Source organism: Lissotriton vulgaris, chromosome 6 (assembly GCF_964263255.1).
Source record: "Lissotriton vulgaris chromosome 6, aLisVul1.2, whole genome shotgun sequence".
Classification (NCBI taxonomy): domain Eukaryota; kingdom Metazoa; phylum Chordata; class Amphibia; order Caudata; family Salamandridae; genus Lissotriton; species Lissotriton vulgaris.
In genome coordinates this window covers 1,717,296,022-1,717,321,937 of record NC_141694.1, presented here as the reverse complement: position 1 = coordinate 1,717,321,937, position 25,916 = coordinate 1,717,296,022, and the positions used below count along the sequence as shown (strand labels likewise).

General features: G+C 45.4%; 1 protein-coding gene across 1 annotated transcript in view; it reads right to left on the bottom strand.

Annotated features, from left to right (window-relative positions):
• Window positions 1-6,951: 6,951 nt before the first annotated feature.
• The window catches only part of LOC147709359 (mitochondrial amidoxime-reducing component 1-like), a 206,464-nt gene continuing 187,499 nt past the window's right edge, over window positions 6,952-25,916 (bottom strand). The window contains exon 7 of the mRNA XM_086927931.1: window positions 6,952-7,340. Within this exon, the coding sequence (XP_086784057.1) occupies window positions 7,214-7,340 (127 nt within the window). The 3' untranslated portion in view covers window positions 6,952-7,213. The remainder of the gene's footprint in view (window positions 7,341-25,916) is intronic.

Below are 25,916 nucleotides of genomic sequence, written 5' to 3'. Positions count from 1 at the left end.
CAATAAAATGGTCTGTGGTCAACATAAACATATTTAGTAGGGAACTGTAAGGTACCTCCGAAGCAACTGTATTTGGCGGTATAAGCTCCATGCAGAAAAATGTAAAAAATTTGTGGACGGAAAAGTCCTCTCATTGGGTGAATACTTTTTGCACATGCTCCTGGTCAAGATTTCTACCATTGGGCTTACTCTTTTGTGAAAGTTCAAAATCCTCTAGTGGGGCAAGCCTGGAAGCTGTAACCAATGAAGGACATTTGAAATCGCACACCACTGCAACAAGGTCCCACTAACACTTCGTTGGTGTTGGAAGTCCGATATCTTCCTAAGTCCCAACTTTTGCGAGTTTGTAGAATAGTTCATCTTTGTCTCTTCTGGGGCTCTCATTACCTCAGGTACATGATTTAGGGACCAGGACTCACCCCAGGAGAGGCCAACCGAAGGGTCCACTTCAGGTCCAGCTGCTACTGCTCAGCTGGTCACTTCAGGAAAATGGCCTCTTAAAACTGTTGTGTCCCTGTAGTCACACAGGATGTCAGCTAACTGAAACTGGGTACCAGTGGAAGCAGGTCCAGATCCTCAGGTCTCCTTACAGGTCACAAGCAGAAGGTACAGTTCTCTTCTGTTCTTCTGCCGCTCCATAAAGTGTTTACTGATGATCTGCAGGTAAGATGTCACTTTTGTAGGATTCACTGGCCAGCGGGTAGACTTGACATTCTCTAACCAATGAGAAAAAGATCCCGGGACAGCCTCTCCCTCTTTTGCCTTACTACAAACGTTTGTACAATGCATTTTTCGGAGGCCAATATAATATTACAGAACCCTTGTGCTGTTGGAAACTGCTGGTATGCCAGCCAGTGGTGTGTTTAGGGATATGAGCAGTACCATCCTCCTCAACTATAACAAACTTGTTCTGAGGTTTGCTCCCCCCTCTCACTGGGATGGTGTCAAGTTGGCTACATATGGCTCAGGGAAAAAGGCTTCTCTTCCCTATTCTCCCCATACACTAATTATGAATAGGCAGGCCTCACCCCGTTCCTTTCAAGTTAATAAAATTCCTGACCCCACCCCAGTTGCTCTCCCTGAGATGGGAGGAGTCACATACCTCACACCGAAGTCTTCCTACCAAGAGGCCTAAGCCCCTGTTCTTGATTTGAGAGCAGTTTTCACACCTCATTAAGGCAAAGTACTGCCAGGGCTAAGCTGCAGGCAGGGTCATTGCTAGCCTACTCGCAGGTCAGGCTGAAATATTGTGCCAGGTCCTCGTTCCAGCTCCCCCTGCAACAGTTCTCCTGTCCAGCTTGCCAGCAGTCTGCTACCCTCTGATGCCTGTCTACCTCAATCAATCAATCAGCAAAATTTGTATAGCGTGCTACTCACCCGTAGGGGTCTCAAGGCGCTGAGGGGAGGGGGGGCTCACTACTGCTCGAACAGCCAGGTCTTGAGTTGTTTTCTGAAGGAGAGAGGGTCCAGGGTCAGCCGTAGGTGAGTGGGGAGGGAGTTCCATGTCTTGTCTGCCAGGTAGGAGAAGGATCTTCCTCCGATGGTGGATTTTGGGATTCGTGGGACGGAGGCGAGGGCAAGGCTGGCAGAACGGAGCTGGCGGGTGGGTGTGTAGAATGTGAGGCGGCTGTTGAGGTACTTCGGGCCCGTGTCGTGGACAGCCTTGTGTGCATGAGTGAGGAGTCTGAACGTGATCCTCTTGTTGAAGGGGAGTCAGTGCAGGTCTTTCAGGTGGGCGGAGATGTAGCTGTGGCGAGGGATGTCCAGGATGAGTCGTGCTGAGGCGTTCTGAATGCGCTGGAGTCTTTTCTGGAGTTTGGTTGTGGTTCCCGTGTAGAGGGTGTTTCCGTAGTCCAGACGGCTGGTGACGAGGGCCTGGGTGACCGTCTTCCTGGTTTCGGTTGGGATCCATCGGAAGATCTTTCGGAGCATGCGCAGGGTGTTGAAGCAGGATGATGAGACGGCGTTCACTTGCTTGGTCATAGTGAGGGAGGAGTCCAGGATGAAGCCCAGGTTGCGTGCGTGGTCCGTTGGCTTGGGTGCGGTGCCCAGGGCAGGGGCCACCAGGAGTCGTCCCAGGCGGAGGGGGATGGTCCGAGGATGAGGACTTCCGTCTTGTCTGAGTTCAGTTTCAGACGGCTGGTTTTCATTCATTCTGCGACGTCTTTCATTCCTTCCTGGAGGTTGGCTTTGGCGGTGGTGGAGTCATTGGTGAGGGAGAGGATAAGCTGGGTGTCGTCGGCGTAGGAGATGATGTTGAGGTTGTGTTGGCGAGCGATGGCTGCGAGAGGGCTCATGTAGACGTTGAAGAGGGTGGGGCTGAGTGAGGATCCTTGCGGAACGCCGCAGATGACTTCGGTGGCCGTGGATCGGAACTGGGGGAGGAGGACTCTCTGGGTTCTTCCGGCGAGGAACGAGATGATCCACTCCAGTGCCGCTCCTTGGATTCCGGTGTTGCTGAGGCGCTGTGTTAGGGTGCGGTGGCATATGGTGTCGAAGGCTGCTGAGAGGACCAGGAGGATGAGGGAAGCCGTTTCCCCGTTGTCGAGCAGGGACCTGATGTCATCGGTGGCTGTGATGAGGGCGGTCTCGGTGCTGTGGTTAGCTCGGAAGCCAGACTGTGAGGGGTTGAGGGATTGGTTGGTCTCGATGAAAGGCGGAGAGTTGTCTGTTGATGGTCTTCTCAATGACTTTGGCGGGAAAGGGGAGGAGCGAGATGGGACGGAAGTTCTTGAGGTCCGTGGGGTCCACGGTGGGTATCTTCAGGAGGGCGCTCAGCTCGGCATGTTTCCTGCTCTCCGGGAAGGTGGCAGATGCGAAGGAGCTGTTGATGATGTTCCGGAGTTGGGGTGTGATGATCGAGTCGGCTTTGTTGAAGACGTGGTGTGGGCAGGGGTCGGTAGAGGAGCAGGAGTGGATGGTGTTCATCAGGCGGGTGGTGTCTTCGGTGCTGACAGGGGTCCAGGTGCAGAGGGTGGCGGTGGGGGGCACTGGTTTGGTGGTTGGGTGCGTGGTCTGTGCACCAAAGCTGTTGTGTATGTCGGCCATCTTGCGGTGGAAGAACGAGGCGAGTGAGTTGCAGAGGTCTTGCGAGGGTGTGATGTCGTTGTTGCAGGCGCTGGGGTTGTAGAGCTCTTTAACAATGCTGAAGAGTTCCTTGCTGTTGTGGGTGTTGTTGTCCAGTCGTTCTGTGAATGTTGTCTTCTTGGTGGTGCGGATCAGCTGGTGGTGTTTACAGATGGCGTTCTTGAGGGCTGTCATGTGTTCTGCTGTCTGGTCGAGGCACCAGGCTTTCTCGAGGGTGCGGCAGGTTTTCTTGGAGTTTTTGAGGTCGTTGGTAAACCACAAGGCTTTTCTGCTACCGGGTCTGCTGGGAGGATTCTTCAGTGGTGTGAGTTCGTCGGCGCAGTTGGTGAGCCACTGTGTGAGGTTGCGGGCTGCTTCATTGGGGTCGGTCGGGTTGGTGGGCGGGTTCTGGCTGAGAGTGGTGGTGAGCTGGTTGGCGGTGATCTTGCTCCAGCTTCTGCGGGAAACCTGTTGCGGGTGGTGGTAGGTCGTGGTCCTCCTGAAGTTGAAGTGGACGCAGCTGTGATCTGTCTGGTGTAGTCCGGTGGAGTGGCTGAAGGAGATGTGCTTGCTGGAGGAGAAGATGGGGTCACGCGTGTGGCCGGCGTAGTGGGTGGGGGTGTTCACCAGTTGCTTGAGTCTGAGGTTGGTGAGGTTGTCCAGCAGGGCGGTGGTGTTGCAGTCCTTGTTGTTCTCCAGGTGGAAGTTGAGGTCCCCTAGGAGGATGTAGTCGGAGGATGTGAGGGCGTGTGGACTGACGAAGTCTGCGATGGCTTCGCTGAACTGTATGCTTGGGCCTGGGGGTCTGTAGATGAGAGTGCCTCTGAGGGTGGTCTTGGGGTCGGTGTGAATCTGGAAGTGAAGGTGCTCGGCGGCGGTGAGGGTGTCGTCGGAGTATGTTGTGATGCGAATGGTGTTTTTGTGGACGATGGCGATGCCTCCTCCGGTTTGGTTGACGCGGTCCTTCCGGGTGGTCTTGTAGCCATCAGGGATGGCTATGGCAATGTCATATCTATGGCAGACATACCTGCTGCCCCCTATTAGTGCTTCCTGTGCTTGTTTCTCACTTGGTTTACCTGTTGATGCTAGTTTATCTGCCATACGTTTTGCCTTTTCTGCTCATTTTTCTGACCTCTGCCTTGCCTTTTCTGCTCGGTTTTCTGCCCTCTGTTAGGCCTTTTCTGTTCAGTTTTCTGCCTGTTGCTTTCCCTCTTTTGCTCTGTTTTGCCTTTTCTGCTAGTTTTTGTGCCCTCTGTTTTGCCTTTCCTAATTGTTTTTTTTTCTGCCATCTGGTTCACATTTTTCTACTAGTTTTTTCCCTCTGCCCGCATTTTCCTCAAGACCTGGGTTGTTGACAGAGACCTCACACCCCAGTTAAAACCTACCCCTAGGGGTGACAGCACCACGCTCTACAAATTCTGATTGATTGCTTGATTGAGTGTAAAATTCAACTTCAACAGTGAATTGGATTTTTTTTAAATGAACATTCAAAATAGTGATTGAATCATTAAAGTATCTATCTTGTCCCAAGACAAAGATGACAGAATTAATATTTTACCAGAAGTTTGGTTTTCCTCACAGGAGCAGTCACAGCCTTGTACAGTGAAAATATATTTTGGGGGCTAGTCACTGTAGGTAAATGCCAACCATACATCCTTGCGTGTACCACTTTCAAATGCTAGCCAACCTTGTGGGCTGCAAGGCCTACTTAGCTATTACTTTTTTAATTTTTAAAAGTAGGGTTTGTTAGTTTGTTCCCATCACATAGGACAAGTTTGCCGCCAGGTTTAAAAACTGCAGCAGTCCGGTTACACAGGTAGACCTCAAGTCATATTTTCATTTTTCTTCCAGTATATGTGCTGTAATCCACAGGTAACATTTCCATTGTTATTGATGTATTTTCGTGCATCATATACTATACTATGGCCTTTCTGGAAAGTTAGATATGTCAAAAGGAAATAGGCAAATTCTGTCATGTTTTAGAGGTCAGAGCATGTACTGTGGGGCCTGGACAACAGTGCCAAAGAGTGCAGAGTAAAAAAAAACAGTAGTATCAATCCACAAAATGGGTGTGTAAATGCAAAAAGAGGTAGTTTCTCACAGGCACTTCTTTAACCAAGAGAAAACACTTCATTTATAGCACATGATGAATTACATTTATTCTACTGCTCATCACCTTTTTTACCACAATCCCATTTCTGCTCACTCAAAGGAAGATGTCAATATACTTATTTCAAAATTATGTTACAACATACAATACAATGGTACAAATAATATGTACATTAGATGTCATGTGACCCGTGGTTATCGGGTACGTCCAGTTTCGTGTTCAGAGAAGAACACGAAACTGGACGTACCCGTGGCTGCCCGTGACTGAAAGATAGCTAAGATCTATCGAAGCATCTACAACCCACTACCCGTTATCCAGAGGCGAGTGGAAGCTATACAAAAGAAAGATAACCACGGGGAAGGGAAGACCCCATATATTTTGAGGGGTTCCATATACACAACTGATAAAGATAACATTTAGAAGTCCCATATCCGGAGGGCAATTTCCGAGACATAAGGGCGAGTGAATACCCCTAACGACTCTTCGGAATCTCCACCGACAGACCAAGTCTAAGGTCCAGTTGGGTGAGGAAACGGTAAAAATTCAATAGAAAAGATTCAGATCCTTATCGCAAGGAAGGATATGTGTCTTTAACCCCAAACGATTTTAAACTGTCCTGAGGAAGGTGTGCCAATATCCAAGGGCTGATACACCGAAACGCGTCGACGCTTTTTGCTTTATAGAATTCAAGCCCAGGAAATTCTCGATACGTGGCATATTGCAATACGGGAAATCACTTTGAAGTATTGTAATGGCTGTTGAATCTCAAAATCCGTAACAAGAACAGGTGTTGTATTAGAATAGGGGTTTCGCTTTTTTCATTTCATCATAGAAAGTACTTGTCATTCCTTCATCTTCCGTTAATAATGTGTTCTAGGATTGTATTGACACTGTAGAATTGTACTCTATTTCTCTGCTTTATTTCTGTATAAAAATGAATGTGTTTTAACACTGTTTTTAATTTATTGCACAATATGATATGTCTTTGATTTTATATGTATTATGGAATTGATTTTGTAAGGAAAATTTTGTTTTTTATCTATATGTTTTTAATAAAAAGACTGTGAACGGTATAAATTAGTTTGTGACCAGTGACTTAAATATTACCTGTAATATTAAGTGTGAGTGAGATAACTTCCCGTAAGACCATTTTCTCCAGGGATAGTTCTTTGACTTTTCATTGTCTGTAGTACCCTGTTCCCTGGAACATGTGGGGTCTTCTCTCTTTTTGTTGACTATCTTCATATTCAGAACATCTTTCCTCAACTGTACTACTGAATATCAACACCAACAATATAATGGGATACTAATATCGAGTTAAGTGCATATACAAAAGTATGGATTTACTATTCCTAACTCCACATTGACGTACCTTTGAGATATATTTACCATGAATGTACATGCATGTGGAATTAGGTTTGGAAAATCGAGTTTTCTGGAAATCTAGTTTTCAATTATTGTTTGTCTTTAAAGGAGCTGTAAACGAGGACATAGTACATTTCAAAACCCAAGCAGATGTAATCGAACAAGGCCTGCTTGTTGCTGGTGATTGTTAGAGATGTAGGACTGATTAAAGAGAAATCATTTTTTTCTCTACACTGGATGGCCCATTTAAGGTCAGCTGGCATTTTAATAAAATAATCATTCAAAAAATGAAAGTTCGCTGCACAGATACCTATATGAAACTGGAATATGAACTGGAGTCTTTGAGGAATACCAAAAACCAGGTAGACGTTCTGGACCAAATTCAGATAGATGAAAATCACCAGAGAACATTGAGCAATTTCTCCATTTATTAAACTACATATACGCAGTAATCAGATCACAACTTATTTTCATGCCAGTTTTCCTGCAAAAGAAAGCCTTCAGAATTAACAATGTCATAATTCCTAGCAATGCTTAGATAGTATAAAAAACAAAAGGCATGGCAAATTACCACGAATGGTCATACTCTGAAGACAACACTCTGCACCCCTCTAATTTTCAAGATCACACATAGAAAATGTTTCTGCACATAAGCATTTTCGTTTTTTTCCGTTAGGAGACAATCATGTACACTGGATCACCAACTTTAATTCTTCCTGTTTTTTCGATTCCGAAGTACTGCCCAAAGAGAGGAGACTTTTTGTAATGCACTTTGTCCGGGGTCTCACATAGGCGGTAACTGCAGTTAGAAAAAGGCATTGTTAGAAAAGCACTGAATTTATACTTCAGTGTTACTTTCTCATAGAACATTTTTAAAAAACGAAATTTGTATACAAAAAAACAGCAGACATGTCCACATAATTTAACACATGCCATTAAGGTTGTCATCACACTCTATGTCAGTAGGACAACATGCTTTAACTCCTGACATTAAGTCTGACAGTCATATGCCTTCTAGGAATTGCAGTCTAGATTTAACTAATTTGACTGATGCACCAAAAAGCAAGCTATAGTAACTGAAGAGTCAAGGTCTTAAACTGATAAAATGGAGGCTGGGGTGACCACACGCATTAAAATGCACACTTCATTGGTTTTGGAAGCATTGCGTTCATCAGCAGAGTAAAATGGGCTCCCATTCTGTGCCAGTAAGCATTTTGGATCAATGTTTTTACTTGAAGCTAGGAAACATTGCCCCAAAGGTTGCACCACATTCGTTCATCAAGCCTCTGAAATAGTAGATGCATGCTACCATTGTGTGTTGTATCGTTGGCATAAGAGTAACAGTACTGCATGCAAAACGTAAAGTGTAGAACATATTGAAAGGAGTTTATCAATCAGCAAATCGATATAATCCACTCATCTGTTAATTTGGGTTCAAAAACCAAAAGATCAAATGAGTGTTCTATTTGCACAATGTAATTTCTCAAGAAATCAAATGAACATCATGCTCAGAACATATAGTACTGAGGGTCGGTGTACAAAACATAGTATGAAAATACTGGTCACAAATCGCAAACAATAATTTTGCGACCACTGTAGAATTTTGCAAACCTTCTACTAATTCTCAATTCGTTGTGGATCACAATCTGACCTACCTCATCAATATTCATGATTTAGACCACAGAGATAAGAGCTTACAAGGGTCCGCAGACCACCATATCTGTGAATGCCTTTTAAATATTTTTTTAATGCAGTCAGTTTTTCTTAAAGGAAGCAGGGCTGCATTAAAAAAAAAAGCTTTAAACATTTGAAAAGTTTGTTTGAGAGTAGACAGTGATCCCCTACACCCTAACAAACTTTGTTTTACATTCACAAAGGATTGAGAATTTGACATGTGAGTCACTTATATTTAATGACTATAGACAGGATGGGATTACGCCACATTGATACTAATAGCTGGCGTATATTTTTGTCTTTTAGATTTTGAAACTTATTACACTATTTAAATCACTATTGTTCACGTTGCTGATTACTTGAGAAGGTTTTTACTGTTATTAGGTGAGCGTAAACAATTGGCACCTTATTGAACTGGTCCCTTTTACCTTGATGCTCACGTTTAACTGATAGAAGTTTTAGACTTCGCTCAATTTCACACTTTCTTATGTCTCTTCCTTTGCGTTTGCCGATGGTTCCTTATGGAGACTTTTCACTGATTATATTGACTTCTAATTTTGTGTTTTTTCTTCTTTATTTTTTTTATTATTATTTTTTTTGAAAACCTTTATTATGTAAAGAAAGAGACAGTTACAGACCTACAACCACGGAGGCTGGTCAGTCGCACACAACAATATCAACTTCAAAGTACACAGCTCTTCAGCCGACAAACCGGGGGTATGGCAGCGATATCTCGTGATCTTATAAAAGCATGTGGTATAAATAGGATTAGTGAAAGGTTTCACATTTTATATTTTATATAAATAAACAACAAACAAGACACAAAAAAGATCGAGGCATTACTGTGTGATAGATTGGCTGTCCCTTATGGCAGTGGGAGACGGGCGGAAGACATGCTACAATATAAAAGAGGGGAAATACTGGGGAGGGTAGGAGGAGACCCAGGGGAAAAGCAATACAATGTAGTCAACAAAAGCTAAGTATTGGGAACGCACAGTCAAGGGAGAAGAAGCGGATCTGGAATGTCGGTGAATGGGGGGGTGCAAATCTCTCCACGATACGCGTTCCATTGACCCCAGACCCTACCCCATTTCTTAGGTCTGCCACGGGAGACATACACAGTTTTTTCCCTGAACATGGACCAGTCCATGTTTTCTTTCCATGCGGCCTCTGAGAACCACACAGCTGGGCTATATCTCGTTTAGCAACCATATTACCCTATGTGATCCATTGAGTTTGAGCAACAGTACAGTCATTCGGCTCCCAAACATTCAACAGACAGCGTCTGGCATCAGGCAATAACACAACACCCGTCACCTCACCCATAACCGCATGCACTTGGCGCCATAACGTCGCCACCTCCGGACATTCCCAGAGGATATGCAAAAATGTAGCCAACATACCACATCCACGCCTACACAACCCATCCACAGAGAAACCCATATGTACCAGTCGTGGGCCCGTGACATACACCCGATGCAATATTTTAAGTTGCACCAGCCTAAGGCGTGCCGGAATCGCGACCTCCTTGGGGGAAGATATCGCTGCCTGCCAGTCTTCATCGTCCAGTTCTAGCCCGTCATTGGTCCAAGCATTCCTCAATTGTAGAAGGAGATCCGAGCGATCGTTGATCAGTTTCTTATAGATAAGAGATATAGTGCTTTCGGGGACGTATCCGTCAAGCACTCTATCCTCAAGAGGAGAGGACTCCAGGATCGTAGTACCAGCCGGGAAAACCGAGTTAAGCGCATGGCTGACTTGAAGGTACCGGTAATATTCCCTATCGCTCAGTTTATATTCCCGCTGGAGCACCTCGAAGGTCTTAACTGTGCCCTTGGCCCAAAGGTCGCCCACCCTGCTGATACCGATGAGATCCCATCTGTCAAAACCCTTCGACGTCCACAGGCCACCTAGCGCTTCGGCGGCATACAGTGGGGTCGATTTCGTCAGTTTGTCTGTCCATCCCGTGGCGGCGGTCGCACTTCCCCAGACTCGCACCGCAACAGCAGTAGGGCCTGTGAGGTGCTTATGGTCAGCTCTAGAATAGAGCGCTCAATTGTAATCCCCCCCGGGCAGTTGCCATCTGTCCATCTCAAACGCGGGGTTCGGGACAGGGCCGTACATAGCGTGGTTCACAGCACTCAACTGGGAGGCCCAGTAATAGCGATTGATGTCGGGCAATGCGATACCTCCATCATACCATGGCAAAGTCAATTTCGCCAATGCGATACGCGGTCGCCCACCCCACATCAACTTCCTCTGCAAGCCCTCGATCTCCCGAAAATAGCTAGCAGGTACTAAATCAAGTGTATTTTGAATGGCATACAGGAAGCGGGGGAGAGACATCATTTTGAACAGGGCCGCCCTTCCCAAAGGGGAGAGTGGCAAGCCACACCACGCCGCAACATCCGACCAAAGCCGGGAAAGCGGAGGCAACAAATTCCGCTCATAGCGGGCTTTGGGGTCCAGTGAAATGTAGATCCCCAAGTATTTAAAGCCAACTCTAGAAACTGGTATCGGACAGATGCGGGGGAGAAGAGGCACATCGTCCGTAAGTTGATAAATACAGGACTTGGCCCAGTTAATGACCAAACCGGAATTCCTCCCAAAGGAGCGTAACACATCAAACAGGACACCCAACGACTTACGAGGAGAGGTAAGATACAACAATATATCATCGGCATAGAGCGTTATCCGGTCCTCGAAGTCAGGCGACCATCGGATGCCCTTAAGCGATGGTTCCCAACGTAGCCATGCAGCCAGGGGCTCAAGGGCAAGCGCAAAGAGGAGCGGTGACAAGGGGCACCCCTGTCTTGTTCCGCGTCCGAGGGGGAAGGGCACCGAAGCCCTGCCATTAACCACCACCTGTGCCAGCGGCTGCTCATACAAAAGCTTAATCCACCCAATGAATTTAGGGCCAAAACCAAACTTAGCAAGGGGCAGCCCACAAATATGGCCACTCCACCGTGTCGAAGGCCATCGAGGCATCAAGGGAAACCAAGATGGCCGGCTCTCCAAGAGACCCCGCCCTTGCTAAGACGCCATGGAGGCGACGTAAATTGAGCGCGGTGTTACGGTGGGGTATAAATCCAGATTGGTCCGGATGGATCAAGTCAGCAATAACCGTAATCAGCCGATTTGCCAAAAGTTTGGCGAGAATTTTGGGCTCAACATTCAAAAGCGAAATCGGCCGATACGATGAGCAATGATCACGGGGTTTGCCATCTTTGTGGATGACCACAATAGATGCCAATCTCTGATCTCGGGGAAGAGATCCGAGATCTCGCGATGACAGGAACATCCGACGGAGATACGGTGCCATTTTGTCGGGGCATAGTTTGTATAATTCCACCGGTATCCCATTCGGGCCCGAGGCCTTCCCAGAACAAAGTGAACGGATAGCGAGCGCTACTTCATCGGTGGAAAAATCCGCCTCCATAAGCTCCTTGTCCGAATCCGACAGGCTAGGCAGGGTGATATCCCGAAGCAATAAATGCGAGTCCTCTTCCGGCCTATCAGAGACCGGCGCATACACTGCCTGAAAGTGCTGGGCAAATACTTGGACTATATCAATCGGGTCCACGACACGCATACCATCCATCCGTTCAACAACAGGCACCACCCGGTTCAATCTATCCTTTTTGTCCAACCATGCAATCAACTTTCCCGCCTTATCACCAACATCATACAAACGCCCCTGTTGCTCACGGTGCATCGCCTTGGCCGCATCAGTGACCAGCGCCTTGTAGTCAGATTGTTTCAGGGCCAGAGAATACACCACCTCCGGAGTGACCCCGGACTCCATCTGCCTTTCTAAGTCAGTGATTTAATTTTCCAGATCCACCACCGCAGCATTCTTACGCCTCCTTTCGCTGGCAATGAGGGACAAGACTTGACCACGAATCACTGGCTTATAGGCCTCCCACAATGTAACAGGGGAGGGTACCGATCCCTCATTCTCAGTGAAATAGTAGTCCATACACTTCACCACCTCCGACCTGATTTTAGGATTACGAAGGTGCCAGGGGTTGATCGGAGCGATCTGGCCCTCGGCACCCAACTGTATGTCGACTATAAGCCAAAGCAGAGAGTGGTCAGAGATCCCCCTTGCCAAATGCCTAATTTCCCTGTACAGAGACCATCTGTGCTGCTGGCACAAGAATATAGTCCAATCTCGATAGACTCCCGTAGGCTCTCGAATAGAAAGTATGTTGAAGCTGTCCAGGGTGCAGTTGCCTCCAACAATCAACTACACCAAGCATGTCCAGGAGCTTCCCGAGCCAAAGCTGTGCCGCAGGCAGGGCTCTTGGGGGGCTACAGTCTTCATCCCTACTAACTACAGAACTAAAATCGCCACCCACTACCAGTATACCGTCAGGAAACCCCAGGATCACATCACCCAAATCAGCAAATGTGGTGGCCTGCAGGCCAGGGGGGACATATACAGACAAAATGGAAATAGTTTTCCCTTCCCACCGACCCGTAATAGCCGCATAGCGGCCCCTGTCGTCCAACACTACGTCATCTATCTCCAAGGGGAGGGAAGTTCTTACCAGGACCCCACCCCTCTCGACCCGGAGGTAAACCCTGATTGGGCCACCAAACGGTAGCCCCGTCTGTTCAGTGCGTGGCATGCATTTCCAACCAAGTGCGTCTCCTGGAGTAAAATCACATCTGGGGCACAGCGTTTCAAATATTGCAATACAATTCCCCGCTTTATCCTATCACCAAGACCGTTAACGTTCCAACTCAGCACCCTAAGTTCCCCCCCCATCCCCGCACTGGGCACCCAGCCCCCCCGCCCGGGAACAAGCACACAGGAGAAAAGACAGAACATAGCGCAGCCTCGAACAAAACAAAAAGGAAAAGACCCCCCCACCACCCCCAAGGAACCCTGAAAAACACCCCCTCCCACCCTGCACCCCTGCGTTAGACCAGAAAGCCACCCCAACTTGCAGTGTGCCTGTCGCCCCATTAACTAACCTACAAAAAGAGAGAGAAAGCCCCCAGAGGAGGAAGAAGAGGCCCGATTCCCCCCACCCCGGGTATCCCCATTATAAAGCAAGACTAAGATAAAGCCACTGCTATAAGTCCATAGTAACCGGTTCGCCAATGCAGACTCACTACTCCTGTTCAGCCAGGCCCCCCTCGGCACCTCTCGAGCTCTCGCTGTCGGTGCGGTTTGATGGCAATGTGTCCAACCAGTCACTGACCACTTCGGGGCGATCAAAGAAAAACACCCGCTCCTCATACTCGATCCTCAGTCGGGCTGGAAAAAGCATGGCATACTTCAGTCCCATATTTCTAAGCTGTCTCTTCACCCCGGTGAAACCCATGCGTTGCTTCTGCACCGCCTGGGTGAAGTCTGGATAGAAACTGACTGAGGCATTGTCAAATTTAGTGGGACCTGTAGTCCGTGAGGCTTTTTCTTCTTTATTTTATTGATTATCTTGTCACATATTCTGACTTCGGTGTGGTTATTGTGTTTCTTTACATGTATGTCTATGCACTTTATGAGACGAGTGAGACGTGTTTAGTACCAATAGCGTTTCCCTCGTGGTAGCCAACTGATTTCATGAGCACTTTGCCTGGTCTTTTTTCATCACTATGTCACCTAGATATTGTAAATATTGTATGTGGTATTATAGATGTAATACATATTAGTTTCATGTTAAAAAAAACATTCACAAAGGGAAAGAGCTCTCAAAAATGGGACCCTTTAGCTTTTGTGAAAGGCTTACCACCCCATGTTGGGAGTAAATGTTAAATGTTTTCAGACATGATTTTTATCACAAAACACAAATACATAACATAATGAATCATCCTTTGAAAGGGATGTCCTAACCACTTCACTTCCCAAAGGAGATTCATTATGCCCTTCAGAACCCATTTTACAATTCTAAACCAGTTACCGGATCACAAAATTGGTTTAGTGCCTTTAAGGAAAGCATTTAGAGTTCATAAACCCTATTATTTAGTTAATCAAAGTGTCAGAGTCTGCTAAATGATTTTGTACATCTGGCCCTATGTCCTGTGGAACAGCAAAAGTACTACCCACTTTGGTAGAACCATATTTAAAGTGGTGCGGCCTTCAGAAAAGGCAACAGCTTCAGAACAGACAAATTGGGAGCTACAGAAATCTTTACAAATGACAAGTAGTTAGTATTACGTTTAACACAGTTGATTCAAGGATTTTTTTTAAACTGATTACAAGCATTCACTCAAATCACAGTGTTTGGACACAAGTCCCTGTAGATGTATAAACACATTCTATAGGGTTTTGGGTATTCCCATTTTAACATAGCTGGGCCCATGGATCTGTGTTTGGTGAGTATCTGCCTTCCCAATCAGCCTTGGAGTCAACCTGATGCAGCACTTTGCAAAGGTGGAGAATAACTTCAGGTGTTCAATCATTGCAAAATGCCAGAGAAAATGCTTGCTAAAGGCCCGGATATGAACATTTTACCCACACTCAATAAGTACCGCAGAAGAGACTGACCCTCTACCCTACCGATATTTCAGCATCACAGTCTAACAAGGCTCATCAACAACACATCAGCTCACAAAGTATCTCATTATAGGCTAGATGTTGAAAAATTGGAATCTTGTTACTTGGTGATTGATCCAAAGCATTAAAAAAATTCAGAAACTTAAGATGGTAAAAGGTGCTAAACGAACAAAGCCAGGGAAAGGAAGCTCTCCTTTAGTTTCTAACAGCTGGAGTGAAAGAGGGTTCTAAGTATATTAATATTTGGGGACTTATTGAACTTTTCTGAAAAGAAATAGAGGCACATTCATCATCTCAGACTAAGAATGGGACAGGTATCTGCTTCCATTGCAGCCACAAATAGTATCTAGAAAGTTATATAATGTTAATTCGGACGCCTCTCACCAAAGTGAAATTAATCAGTGATAGGTTTATCTGGGTCAGAGAATCAGAATGAATAAGAAAGAGGCTAATGGTCAACATAATGGACACTTTGTTACTTCTCCACTGATTAAGAAATGTCTGAGTGATAATGTGACTTCCTTAATAGTGTTAGTGGGTGTGCATAACCCCTACTCTGACAACAGTGTTGAAGTGAACAGCACCCAAGCGTAAGTGGCGAAGCAAGAAGGTTGATGCTGCAACAGTTTTTTTGGCGATTTGCAAATCAAAGAAAATGTTATATAAGCCCCGATTATTTCATCACACATCCCTAACCGTTTAGTTTCCGGGAATTTAGATTACATTTCTTGGACCTCAGAGCAGTTTCTATTCATCCTTATGAACTCTTGTTAAAAAAAATTTAAAAAGCATACCCCAACGGAGAGTTCATAAGGATGAAAAGGAACTGCTCTGAGGTCAAAGAAATGGAATCCAAATTATAGGAAACTAAATGGAGATTCCTGCAAAGAGGGTATAAATACAGCAACATCCAACATTGTGAAGCTAAAGCAAGATGTGTAACAAGAACTTAAACTCTGGTGAGAAAAAAAGAAAAGAAGAAGGAAGAACAAAATAACAATACAATCGAATGATTCTAACGTACAGCAAGGAGAGTTTCAAAATACAGAAAATACTGAATAAATATTGGAACGTGTTAAAAAAAGATCCTGATATCGGAGAGAAGTTGGGTGCACGATCAGAAATAACATACAGAAAACTGGGTAAACAGCCATTTTGTGATAAGGAAACAAGAGACTTGGTTACAGAATTTGCAAAAGGGATTTAGCAAATGTAGTAGCTGTAAGGCATGCAAAATAGGGAAAAACAGGAAAACCATCACGAGGAAAAGTTTTTAACATTAATGTAACTATCGCTTGTGAATCCACATATGTAGTGTATTTAATTGAATGCCTATGTGGGAAACATTACATAGGCAACATGATATGCCCATTAAAGAACCGTATCCTGGAGCATAACAGGGCAACTCAAAACAAGGATACTACATATGCAGTAGCAAAACACATGATGACACATGAGGCAAAGACCGGGCAGAACATGGCATACTTTGGCCTAGCCACCGTGCCGCTGCATGAGAGAGAATGTAACAGGACTCTCAAATTGAGATGCTTGGAATCACGACTCATCATAAGATTCAAAACACAGACCCCCACAGGGCTGAATGGGAATGAAGAAATGTACATTCACCTGTAATCCGTTTCATGTTCATTCATTATTTTTCTTTTTCTTCCTCTGCAATTAAGAATGTTTGGTGTATATATAAGTGCTTTTGAAGCATGAAATGGACTTACTAACTCATGACATAGATGTGGAAAGTGGGTTTGTGGGCAAATTGGCTGACGTCTATGAATTAAATTGGCTGTCGTTATGGATAGTACATTGTTACATGACTCCATGGTCATAACTGGGCATTAAGCCGGGAAAGAGGGTTCATCAATAGGACACTGTGTCTAATATTCATGCATTTAAAGATTAGGGACACCCAGTCCGGTAATCTTGAAATTAGTGCATTGGTCAACAGTCACTAAGATATATATGAAAAACGTGTAACTGTCTAACCGGGTAACTGGTACACGGTAGCAAAGGAGCAGTGTTAACAGATCGACATCAAGATAATGATTAGTACATGGAGTAATATAATTGTTGGACTTGGCCCTTTTGGCAGGTTCACCCGAGACTTTTTGCATTTGCCTAGCCTGTTTCTGTAACCTGGTGTTGGTGATTTTAGGCCTCTGCGCACTTTTTCACTGTGGTCCAGTGTAAAGCGTATGCGCTCTCTGTGTATGTGTGGTGAGAGTGGACTGCCCTCCCATCGGAATGCATGGGGAATATGTGTGACCATGGTAGTTTCTGATGTGTGGGGAGTGCAGGGTCGAGTTTGGTATGTGCCAACTCGTGTGATTAAATGCTGCGCGATGATGTGCGTGGATTTATTGTGTCTGGAAGTTGGCATGTCTATGCAGTGAATGTGAATTGGCTGTCTGGCTTGTGATTGGCTGGAGCTGGCTGGTGTGCCTGGCTCCAGGAGTCAGGATGGGTCTGCCCCGGTGGTGAATGGAGAGATCTGCATGTTGATAGGAGGGAGGAGTCCACTTAGGACCTGAATAGGGCTGGGCCTTCCCTCCACAATGCTGGCTCCACCCCCTGTGGTGCGTCCGATGTCCCTAGTCTGGCCAGTGAAAGGGGAAGAGGGGCAGAGCAAAAAAAAGTGCTCAGGAGTTCCCCATAACCAGTTGTAGCTGGTTCTCCCATTGCCTCACCCTGCTAGACAAAGGATTTTGGTGTATAAAAATGGGGTTGTGTCCCCATGAAAATGTTCTGGTTTTTCTAACTTGAAACTACCAGGGGCGTGCTCCTCCTCCTTATTGACCCCCTTTGGGAGGGAACCCCCAGCGTGGGGATTCCCCAGTGGCACCGAGCTTGTGGGTGCCTACCCCGCTTATTGGGATATTTAGTGGCAGGTGCCCACCCTGCTTGATTGCCGCTGGCTGGTGTTGAGTGTGCAGGTGCCTACCCTGCGTCTTCGTTTTGCTGTGGTGGTTACGGCGGGTGCCCACCTCGCTTATTAGCGTCCTAGCGGGTGCCCACCCGGCACAGTAACTTTATTTTTAGTCTCGAGGGTGCCCACCCCTCATTTTGCGCAAAGAGAATCACTGCGGCGACCGAGTCCCGGGCAGGGCGGAAGTCAGGCAGCAAGACGCCTGATGGCGGGCGGGACTTCCGGTTTCTAGAAGGAAATCCCGCGCATGCCGCTGCCGCTGGGAGAGAAGCCCGCAGGGTGCCACATTGGAGGTAGTGATGGCGGAGGTGGCACGAGGCACATTGCCGGTGCCTGCCCCCACCGCATGTGGGACTTGAGAGCTGTACAAGCTATCTCCCGGCTGGAGTCCCTGCACTGACCGGGCGAAGCCAGAGACCGCCGTAGAGACGCCGCAGAATGAGCCGGTAAGAGAGGGCTCGAGTGTGTCTCCTGTTTGCTGTCTTGCGAGCGGACCCGCCGCTGCGGGCGCTCCACCGAAGGGCCTCTAATTCTTGTAGGGGGCCCAGATTGTTGTTTTTTCTGTTTGTGCCGACTACGGAACAGAGGGGCAGATGGTGATTGTTGGTGGTCATAGTGCGAGGCCCCCCGAGTCTTGAGCGGCCCCGTCTGGCAGTGGGCCGCTCCAATGTGGCAACATAATGTAGAAGGCCCCCGTGGGGGTCCCAAGGAACCGTGGGCCCATGCCGCCCATGGTGGGCACTTTTTCCAGTGTTTGGGGGCTCGTGGTCTTTCCACATTTATGGGGGCATGTTTATTCGTTCAGAGCCTATGCGTAGCTCCAACAGCCAGGGCTTATTTGAATATTTAAGGCTCCAGTGGGCCCAGTTGATTCCAGAGCCACGTGATGGCTCCAGCGATGGGGCATGTATTACTTTAAGGAGCCAGTACGCTCCCGAAGTGGCGCAGTCTGAGGGGCATTCCGAGGCACATTGTCGGTGCCTGGGCGGTCCCACCAGAGAGAGGGCCGCCCAAACGAAAATGCGCAGTATTTATTTTTCAGAGCCTAGAGGGTCCCAGCATTTGGCGCAATCTTTGTCCGAAAGGGCCAGTGAGGGCCCATGTCACAGTTTTGAGTTCACAGCTGCCCAGCAAGTAGTGGGCAGCTGCACAGTTTAGGTATTTCTTTTCAGGGGACATGTGCTTTTGGAATCTAGGAGTGAGTCGCACTCCTTCGCCCTACCTTGGCCTTCCACAGCTGCGCAGCACTTAGTGCCAGCTGCAGCGTTTAGGCCTCCCAGTGATTGATCTCAGCTGCCCAGCAAGTAGTGGGCAGCTGCAATGTTTAGGTTTGCGCCGGTGGCGCACCCCTGACTGGCGCTGGGTTGGCAGCGCGCCCTGACATTCTGGACACAGGGCATTTGAGCCCCTTCTTGAGATGCCAGTTGGCCAGGGGGCTGGTATGTGGATAGGGCACAAGGCCCTAATGTGATCGATGTGCTTTAAATGTGGTGCTAGGAAATGTAATGCATCTAGTATGTTTTACGCACCCTGTGTGGATACCTCTAGAGATGATTTTACCTATGGAAGGTTTATGTAAGTGAGATTGTACTTCACTGTGATTACGCCCCTAATGTGAGTTTTACTTAGGAGGTAGGGTCTAATGTGTTTCGACTAGTGAGGAGATTGCCTCCTGTATTTATACTGGTTAGGCCTAATGTGATTTATGCGTAATGTGCAATGCCTATATGCCTGTGATACCTCTACATGTGTTTTCATGATTAGGAGGTTGTTTTGCCTAGTATAGTTTATACTAATGAGTTTAGGTGTCCCTGCGTGATCTATGCCTATGGTTATTAGTATTGCGTAGTGTGTAATGCACTTTAATGTTAGTATTTGTCTGTGATGACTACCACTCCCACAATGCTTCATAATGGGTTAAGTGGTAGAGTGCTATAAATAGGCAACAGCGAAGATGAACTGTCGCTATGTACCATGACCAAGACCTGTGTGGTTGAAACGCGTAGGGAGGAGTGATATGGCTTGCTAAATAAATGAATTTCAACATCCCCAGGAGAGTGCTGTGTTATTTCTGACTTGGTGAAAGATATATTTTCAAGGCCTGTCCAGCCTTGCCGTATGCACCAGCTGAGAAGTGCACCTTCCGTTGATGGACTGCTTTGTTTGATTATATATGTCAAACATAAGTAAAGAGGAAATCCAGTTTTGGGATTTAACAGTGTTCATTAAGGAAGGTAAAATAAACAAAACATTTCGCCAGGGGACTACGGGCAACCCAATACTCCATGCTCGCAGCTTCCACCCTTCAAAGTTGGTGAACAGCATCCCTTAAGCTGAAAATGTAAGGATAAGGCGGAACTGTAGTTGCCCTAGCCAATTGTATCAAGCACAAGACCAGCTCAATGTGAAGTTTGATCAAAGGGGATCCAGTAAAACAGTTTTAAAAGCAGCAAGAGACAAAGCTAATGCTAAACCTAGAGATCAGTTATAATCTGCCAATCAGCCAAAACAGAAAGAATCACAAACAGTGGAACCAAAATTCTGTTTCATCACAGGGTACAGTACACAGCATAAGGAGTTAAGATCCATTATGCAAAAACATTGGCATGTACTCCTTGGGATAATAACATTTTGTAAGGCGAGATCCTTAAGGGATGCATTGGTGACAAACAGCCCTGGAATTCCATCTGCAACTTGGCTCAGTGAAAGCGAGGGCTTCAGGAGATGCCACAAGTGTAAGGCATGCAAATATGGAGAAAATACGACGGAAGTACCCTTACCTTTTACAGATAAAACGTGGCAGATCGGGAAGCGCTCGACATGTAAAAGCCAATTCGTAGTATCTGCCTTAAGATGTAGCTGTTTTAAATTGTACAAAGGTAGCACAATTGTACCAGTGCACCAAAGGACCTTATAGCACATTAGAGTAATCAATAATAAAGAACAGACGTACCCCATGGGCAGACATTTCCAACAGTTTCATGAGAACAAGCTGGATAATCGGAGGTATTTTGTATTAGATCAAGTGCCACAAAGACTCAGAGGGGACAATAGGGAAAGATGCCTGAAACCAAGCAGACATGTTTTGGCGATAGAACCTTTATCAATGCCTTTTTGAATGGGAAATGTCAATGACCAATTATTTAGTCACACTCCCATTGGACAAGCAATCATGGCTACAAACAAAGGATTGCATATTCACCACAAGTTGGTTAGTTTATTCTGCACTCACAGCATGTGTTCACTGATATTAGTAAGTCCCATTGGAAAATACCTACGTAATTGTAATTTTCATCGTTGTCAATCTGTAACCCACCAAGGGTGCGAGTCGTATGGTATGATTAATTAATTACACATTTTGGTCTATTGATAACAGTCTTTCCACTCCATTTAAAGCCAAAGGTAATAGCCACTTCACAAAGTCAATTTGTTTGAATCTTTCATCCTCGTCCAACAGCACAAATTACATTTCATATAATTATATATACATATATATATACACACACACACATATATTATATTTCCTTAAGAAACACATAATGGCTGTGGAATGGGAGAGAGAAAGGGAAGAGGCGGCACGGAACATATTCCAAGACACTGACACAGGCGAAGACAACACTCCTAATGTGTCAGCCCCAAAAGACAAAGGAGGGAACAAAGATGAAACAAAAAACCTACTGACAGAACTGGAGAAGTTAAGGAAAAAAGAGGTGGCAAAATGGTGGGAGGTGAAATCATTAAGCAGATATATTGAAGTCGGCCGAGTACCAAGAGGGCTAAGAATACTAGTAGCCCCAACGTATGAAAACCCAGACCCAGCTATGCTCCAAGATTGGACGGATAACAGCGCACTAGCATCAACCAATATGCTAAAAATCTTGACAAAATATGCAGCAAGCGATAGAGAAAAACTTATCGCCCGCATTGAGGAAATCATAAAAGAATTAGACACTAAAGAAAACAAGGAAGAAATAGCCAAAAGTTTGGATGAAATTAAAGGGAGAGTTCTTAAACATGAGGAAGAAATAAAAGAAAGAAAAGCCATAAAATTCCAAAGGGACCGGAAAGACTACATGACTGGAAGAATATATACATTCGCAAGGAAGTATGACCAAGTACGTAGTCAATCATTGCCCAAAAGCATGACCAGCACTGGAACCCTGGGAGAACAAAGTGAACCAGACTTGAGCACTGATTATGAATCAGAGAACGAAACAAATAACCCGCTGGGCGCCACTGGACCAATACCCACCCCGGCACAGGAGTTGGCTTTTTTAAGGGTACAACGCCTCACAACGCTGAGGCCAAGAAGACCATATCAACAAAGGAGCAACTCAACCTCAAAACAAGACTCCCAACAAAAACAAAAAGTCACCGCCGGAAAGACAGACGGTGGGGAAAAGGACAAAGAAAAAACGAAACCAACGGCAACAGCAAAGAAACAATACAAAAAGAAATCTCAGCGATAATGACAGGAAACACAAGAAGTAAAGATAACACAGTAATTAATCTTTCAAACATGGAACTATCGCAAAGAGAAATAGAGATTTTATCCTTGGGACTAACGTTTTGTGCCCACACAAACTTTGACTATGCTCAAACCAGAATTGACTTCTTTCAATACATGCGGAAGCTAAAACTCCAAAAACATTTTGCGAACACCCTCAACCAAAAAGACGGAATTGAAGGGAATATCCAAAACAGTCAAGGACTCAGTGTGGCAAATATGAATGTGTTGAGAGACATGATTGACATTGAACAAGACAACACAAACAATTTGGTGTCATCTGGAATGGCTGCAGAAATCACAGACATAGACATTTATAAAACAGAAAAAACCAACTTTAAGCCGAAATCGGTATTTATGCCAATAACGCCGAAGGATGGGCTTGACCTGTTCACAGAGTGTGTTATCAAAGATTTGAAGGATTTGTCTACAAAAAGCTCAGAAGAGTTCTTTACAAAATACCAGAATAGAAATGGGCCGTATGAGAAACTGATGGAAAAAATAAAAATGAGATCAGACATTGTTATCAGATGGTCAGATAAAGGAGGAAACATTGTGCTATGGCCATTACAAATGTATAACGATGAGGCAATGGCACAATTGCAAGACCAGGATTGTTACACCAGAATAACTCCGACGCAGCTGGTGAGTGTCCAAGAGAAATACACAAATGAATTATATAGATGGAAAGGCGCAGGTTTGTTGAGCAAGGAGGAATTTGAGTATTTGAAAACGGATTACCCGACATGCCCCCAACTATACCTCATCCCAAAGATTCATAAAAATGAGACAACACCACCTGGAAGACCAATAATCTCAGCTATTGGCAGCCTGTTTGAGAAGACCAGCATCTTTATAGACCATTTTCTACAACCCTATGTGAAAGCCCTGCCAGCATACATAAAAGACACGAGTGATTTTTTACGTAAAGTGTATGATGTACATTGGGAAGATGATTATGTATTTATGACCCTGGATGTTCAATCCTTATACACTAGCATCCGACATCATGATGGATTAAGGGCAGTGAAACACTTCCTAGGGCAGAAACCAATTGAACTATACAATCATACTAAAATGTTGTTGGAAATGACGGAGTGGTGTCTGACTAATAATAACTTCATCTTTAATAGACTCCACTACAGACAAATCCAGGGATCGGCCATGGGAACTTGTTTCTCTCCCAGCTATGCGAATCTACACATGGGCTGGTGGGAGGAACAGATACTCATGGCTAAACACCAAGCTACTATGTCGAGAAATGTGATGATGTATAAGCGATACATAGATGACATTTTTATACTGTGGAAAGGCCCTAAAGAAGATGCAGAATTTTTTGCTGCTGAGCTAAATGAAAACGCACTTAATCTGCGATTCACCTGCACCACTAACCCCACCTCAATTCAGTTCCTAGACATAGAACTATATGTAGAACAGAGTAAAATACAGACGAGAACATATCGTAAGCCCACAGCTGGGAACTCGGTGCTACACGCACAAAGTTTCCATCCTCAGAACCTGAAGGAATCAATTCCCTACGCAGAATGCTTAAGGATGACCAGAAATTGCAGTACAAAGACAGGACTAGATGAGGCAAAACAGAACCTATTTACAAGACTAGGAAAGAGAGGTTACAGTCAAAAAACATGCAACAGAGCAAACATAAAATGTAGCCAGACCAACAGAAAAGATCTCCTCTTTGCCAAAAAACAAGAAAAGACAGAGAAAACTCCCAAACCAGAGCCACCTAGATTGATTACAGGATTTAATACCTACCACAACCAGGTCAGAAAGATACTGACCAAGCATTGGCCGCTAGTAAGGAGAGACCCCGTAATTGGAGAATTATGTGGCAAAAGACCAATGATGGCATTTAGGAAGGCTAAATCTATGAGGGAGCACCTAGTTTGCAATGCACCGGCTATCAAAAAACAGGATGACTGGCTGTCAAAAATCAAAGGTTTCAGCAAGTGCAGTAAATGCAAAGCCTGTAAGCATGGGATAAATACCACAAAAGTGGAAATACCCTTTAGGAAGAGACCATACAAGATCAGAGACAAATACAATTGCAAGACTGACCATGCGGTGTATGTCCTAAACTGCATCTGTGGTAAAAGATATGTGGGTAGTACCATCCACCCTGTACATATCAGAGTCCTCCAACACCTCCGCGCTATAAACAATGACGACCCAGCTTACCCTGTAGCCAGGCACATAAACACTACCCATGCAGGGGATATAGGAGTATTAACATACTTCGTCATTGACAGTGTGCCAAAAAATCCAAGAGGTGGTAATCGCCTGCAGAGTTTGAGAAGACTAGAATCACGGTATATCATAATGCTTAATTCAAAAATACCGAATGGTCTCAACTCTGATGAAGCACTCAGTGTCCATCTCTAACTATGAAAACATGGTTCTTGATGACAATGCCCCGAACCCTGTAATAGTTAACTTCCCCCCTCCCACCCAGTTAACATCTATTGTTCAGTTTTAATAATGTTCTATCACTGTATATATTAGCACTATTATGACCCCTATAGCAGTTTTAGCCTGTAAGAGCAGCATTTAGATGAATTACTTCACGCACACATAGGTCAATACATGGGGAATTACTGCTAATGTTGCACATTGATGATCCATAAAGTAATGCATATATGTAATAAGGACTAAAACCTTTGAGATGTCATATTGTATTGCTAGATATGTCATTACCCATCCGCACAAGGAACTGAAGAAATGCCTGTAATTTTGTCCACTAGGAAATAATGTATAAATGTTACCCATCAGCACAAGGAACTGAAGAAATGCCTGTAATTTTGTCCACTAGGAAATAATGTATAAATGTTATGCATATTGAATGTTAGATAGGTCAAAACTCAGTAATGGGATACCTAAGTCCACTGGGAGATTAGGCAACATAAGTAAAAAACAGGCGCTATGATTAATGCAAAATTAGCACTCTGTAGCAGGTTTTCCCTGTCTAACCCCGCGCGTCCTTGAATTACACTACGAGGTGTGCTTACAAACGCGCGCCCAAATGAACTAAGTAACCATGTGCACTAACGCGCTAACAATATCCCCAGAACATCCCCCGCTGCACCCGCTCACAAAAGCGTCCTGTAACGCGAATACGAGGCGGCATGACAAAAACGCGCGCCTTTGAAAACCCAATGAGCCGTGTGTGTTATTAAACGCGCACGCATTATCCCTTAAGCATTCCACAAACTGTAACCGCTTTAACACGCGCACAATACAAACAGCTTAGCGCCGCAGGCCCAACACCTCGGAAATATAAACAAACAGCAGGAATAGCCTATGGTGTCAGTTTACAAACTCACCAGCGCCGAGGAAGGGATTCAAACGCGAATTGACTCGTGGAAATCGGCCCAACGAGGCATAAGCGAGGCACACACACAGCGATTGACAGACAAGGCAGGAATGAGAAAATCACTAGGCTCATGTGACATAAGGGTTTCTATAGTAACGAAACCAAACATGGGGGCGGATGATGTAACCAATTAATAGGGAAAATGAAAGTAATTGGTTTATGTCAATCTCAAGTGGACGACGCCCCATATTACCATGGTAACTGGGTGTGACTAGAGTGTGTAATGAGAAAAACAAGCTGAAATGTGCGTAGAAACAGGAGTTTAACATGCATGATGTAATGCAATGACTAAGGGGTATAAATACAATCACAGTCTGTCATGATGTTGTGAACAAGGCGGGTGCTTACCGCCGAAAC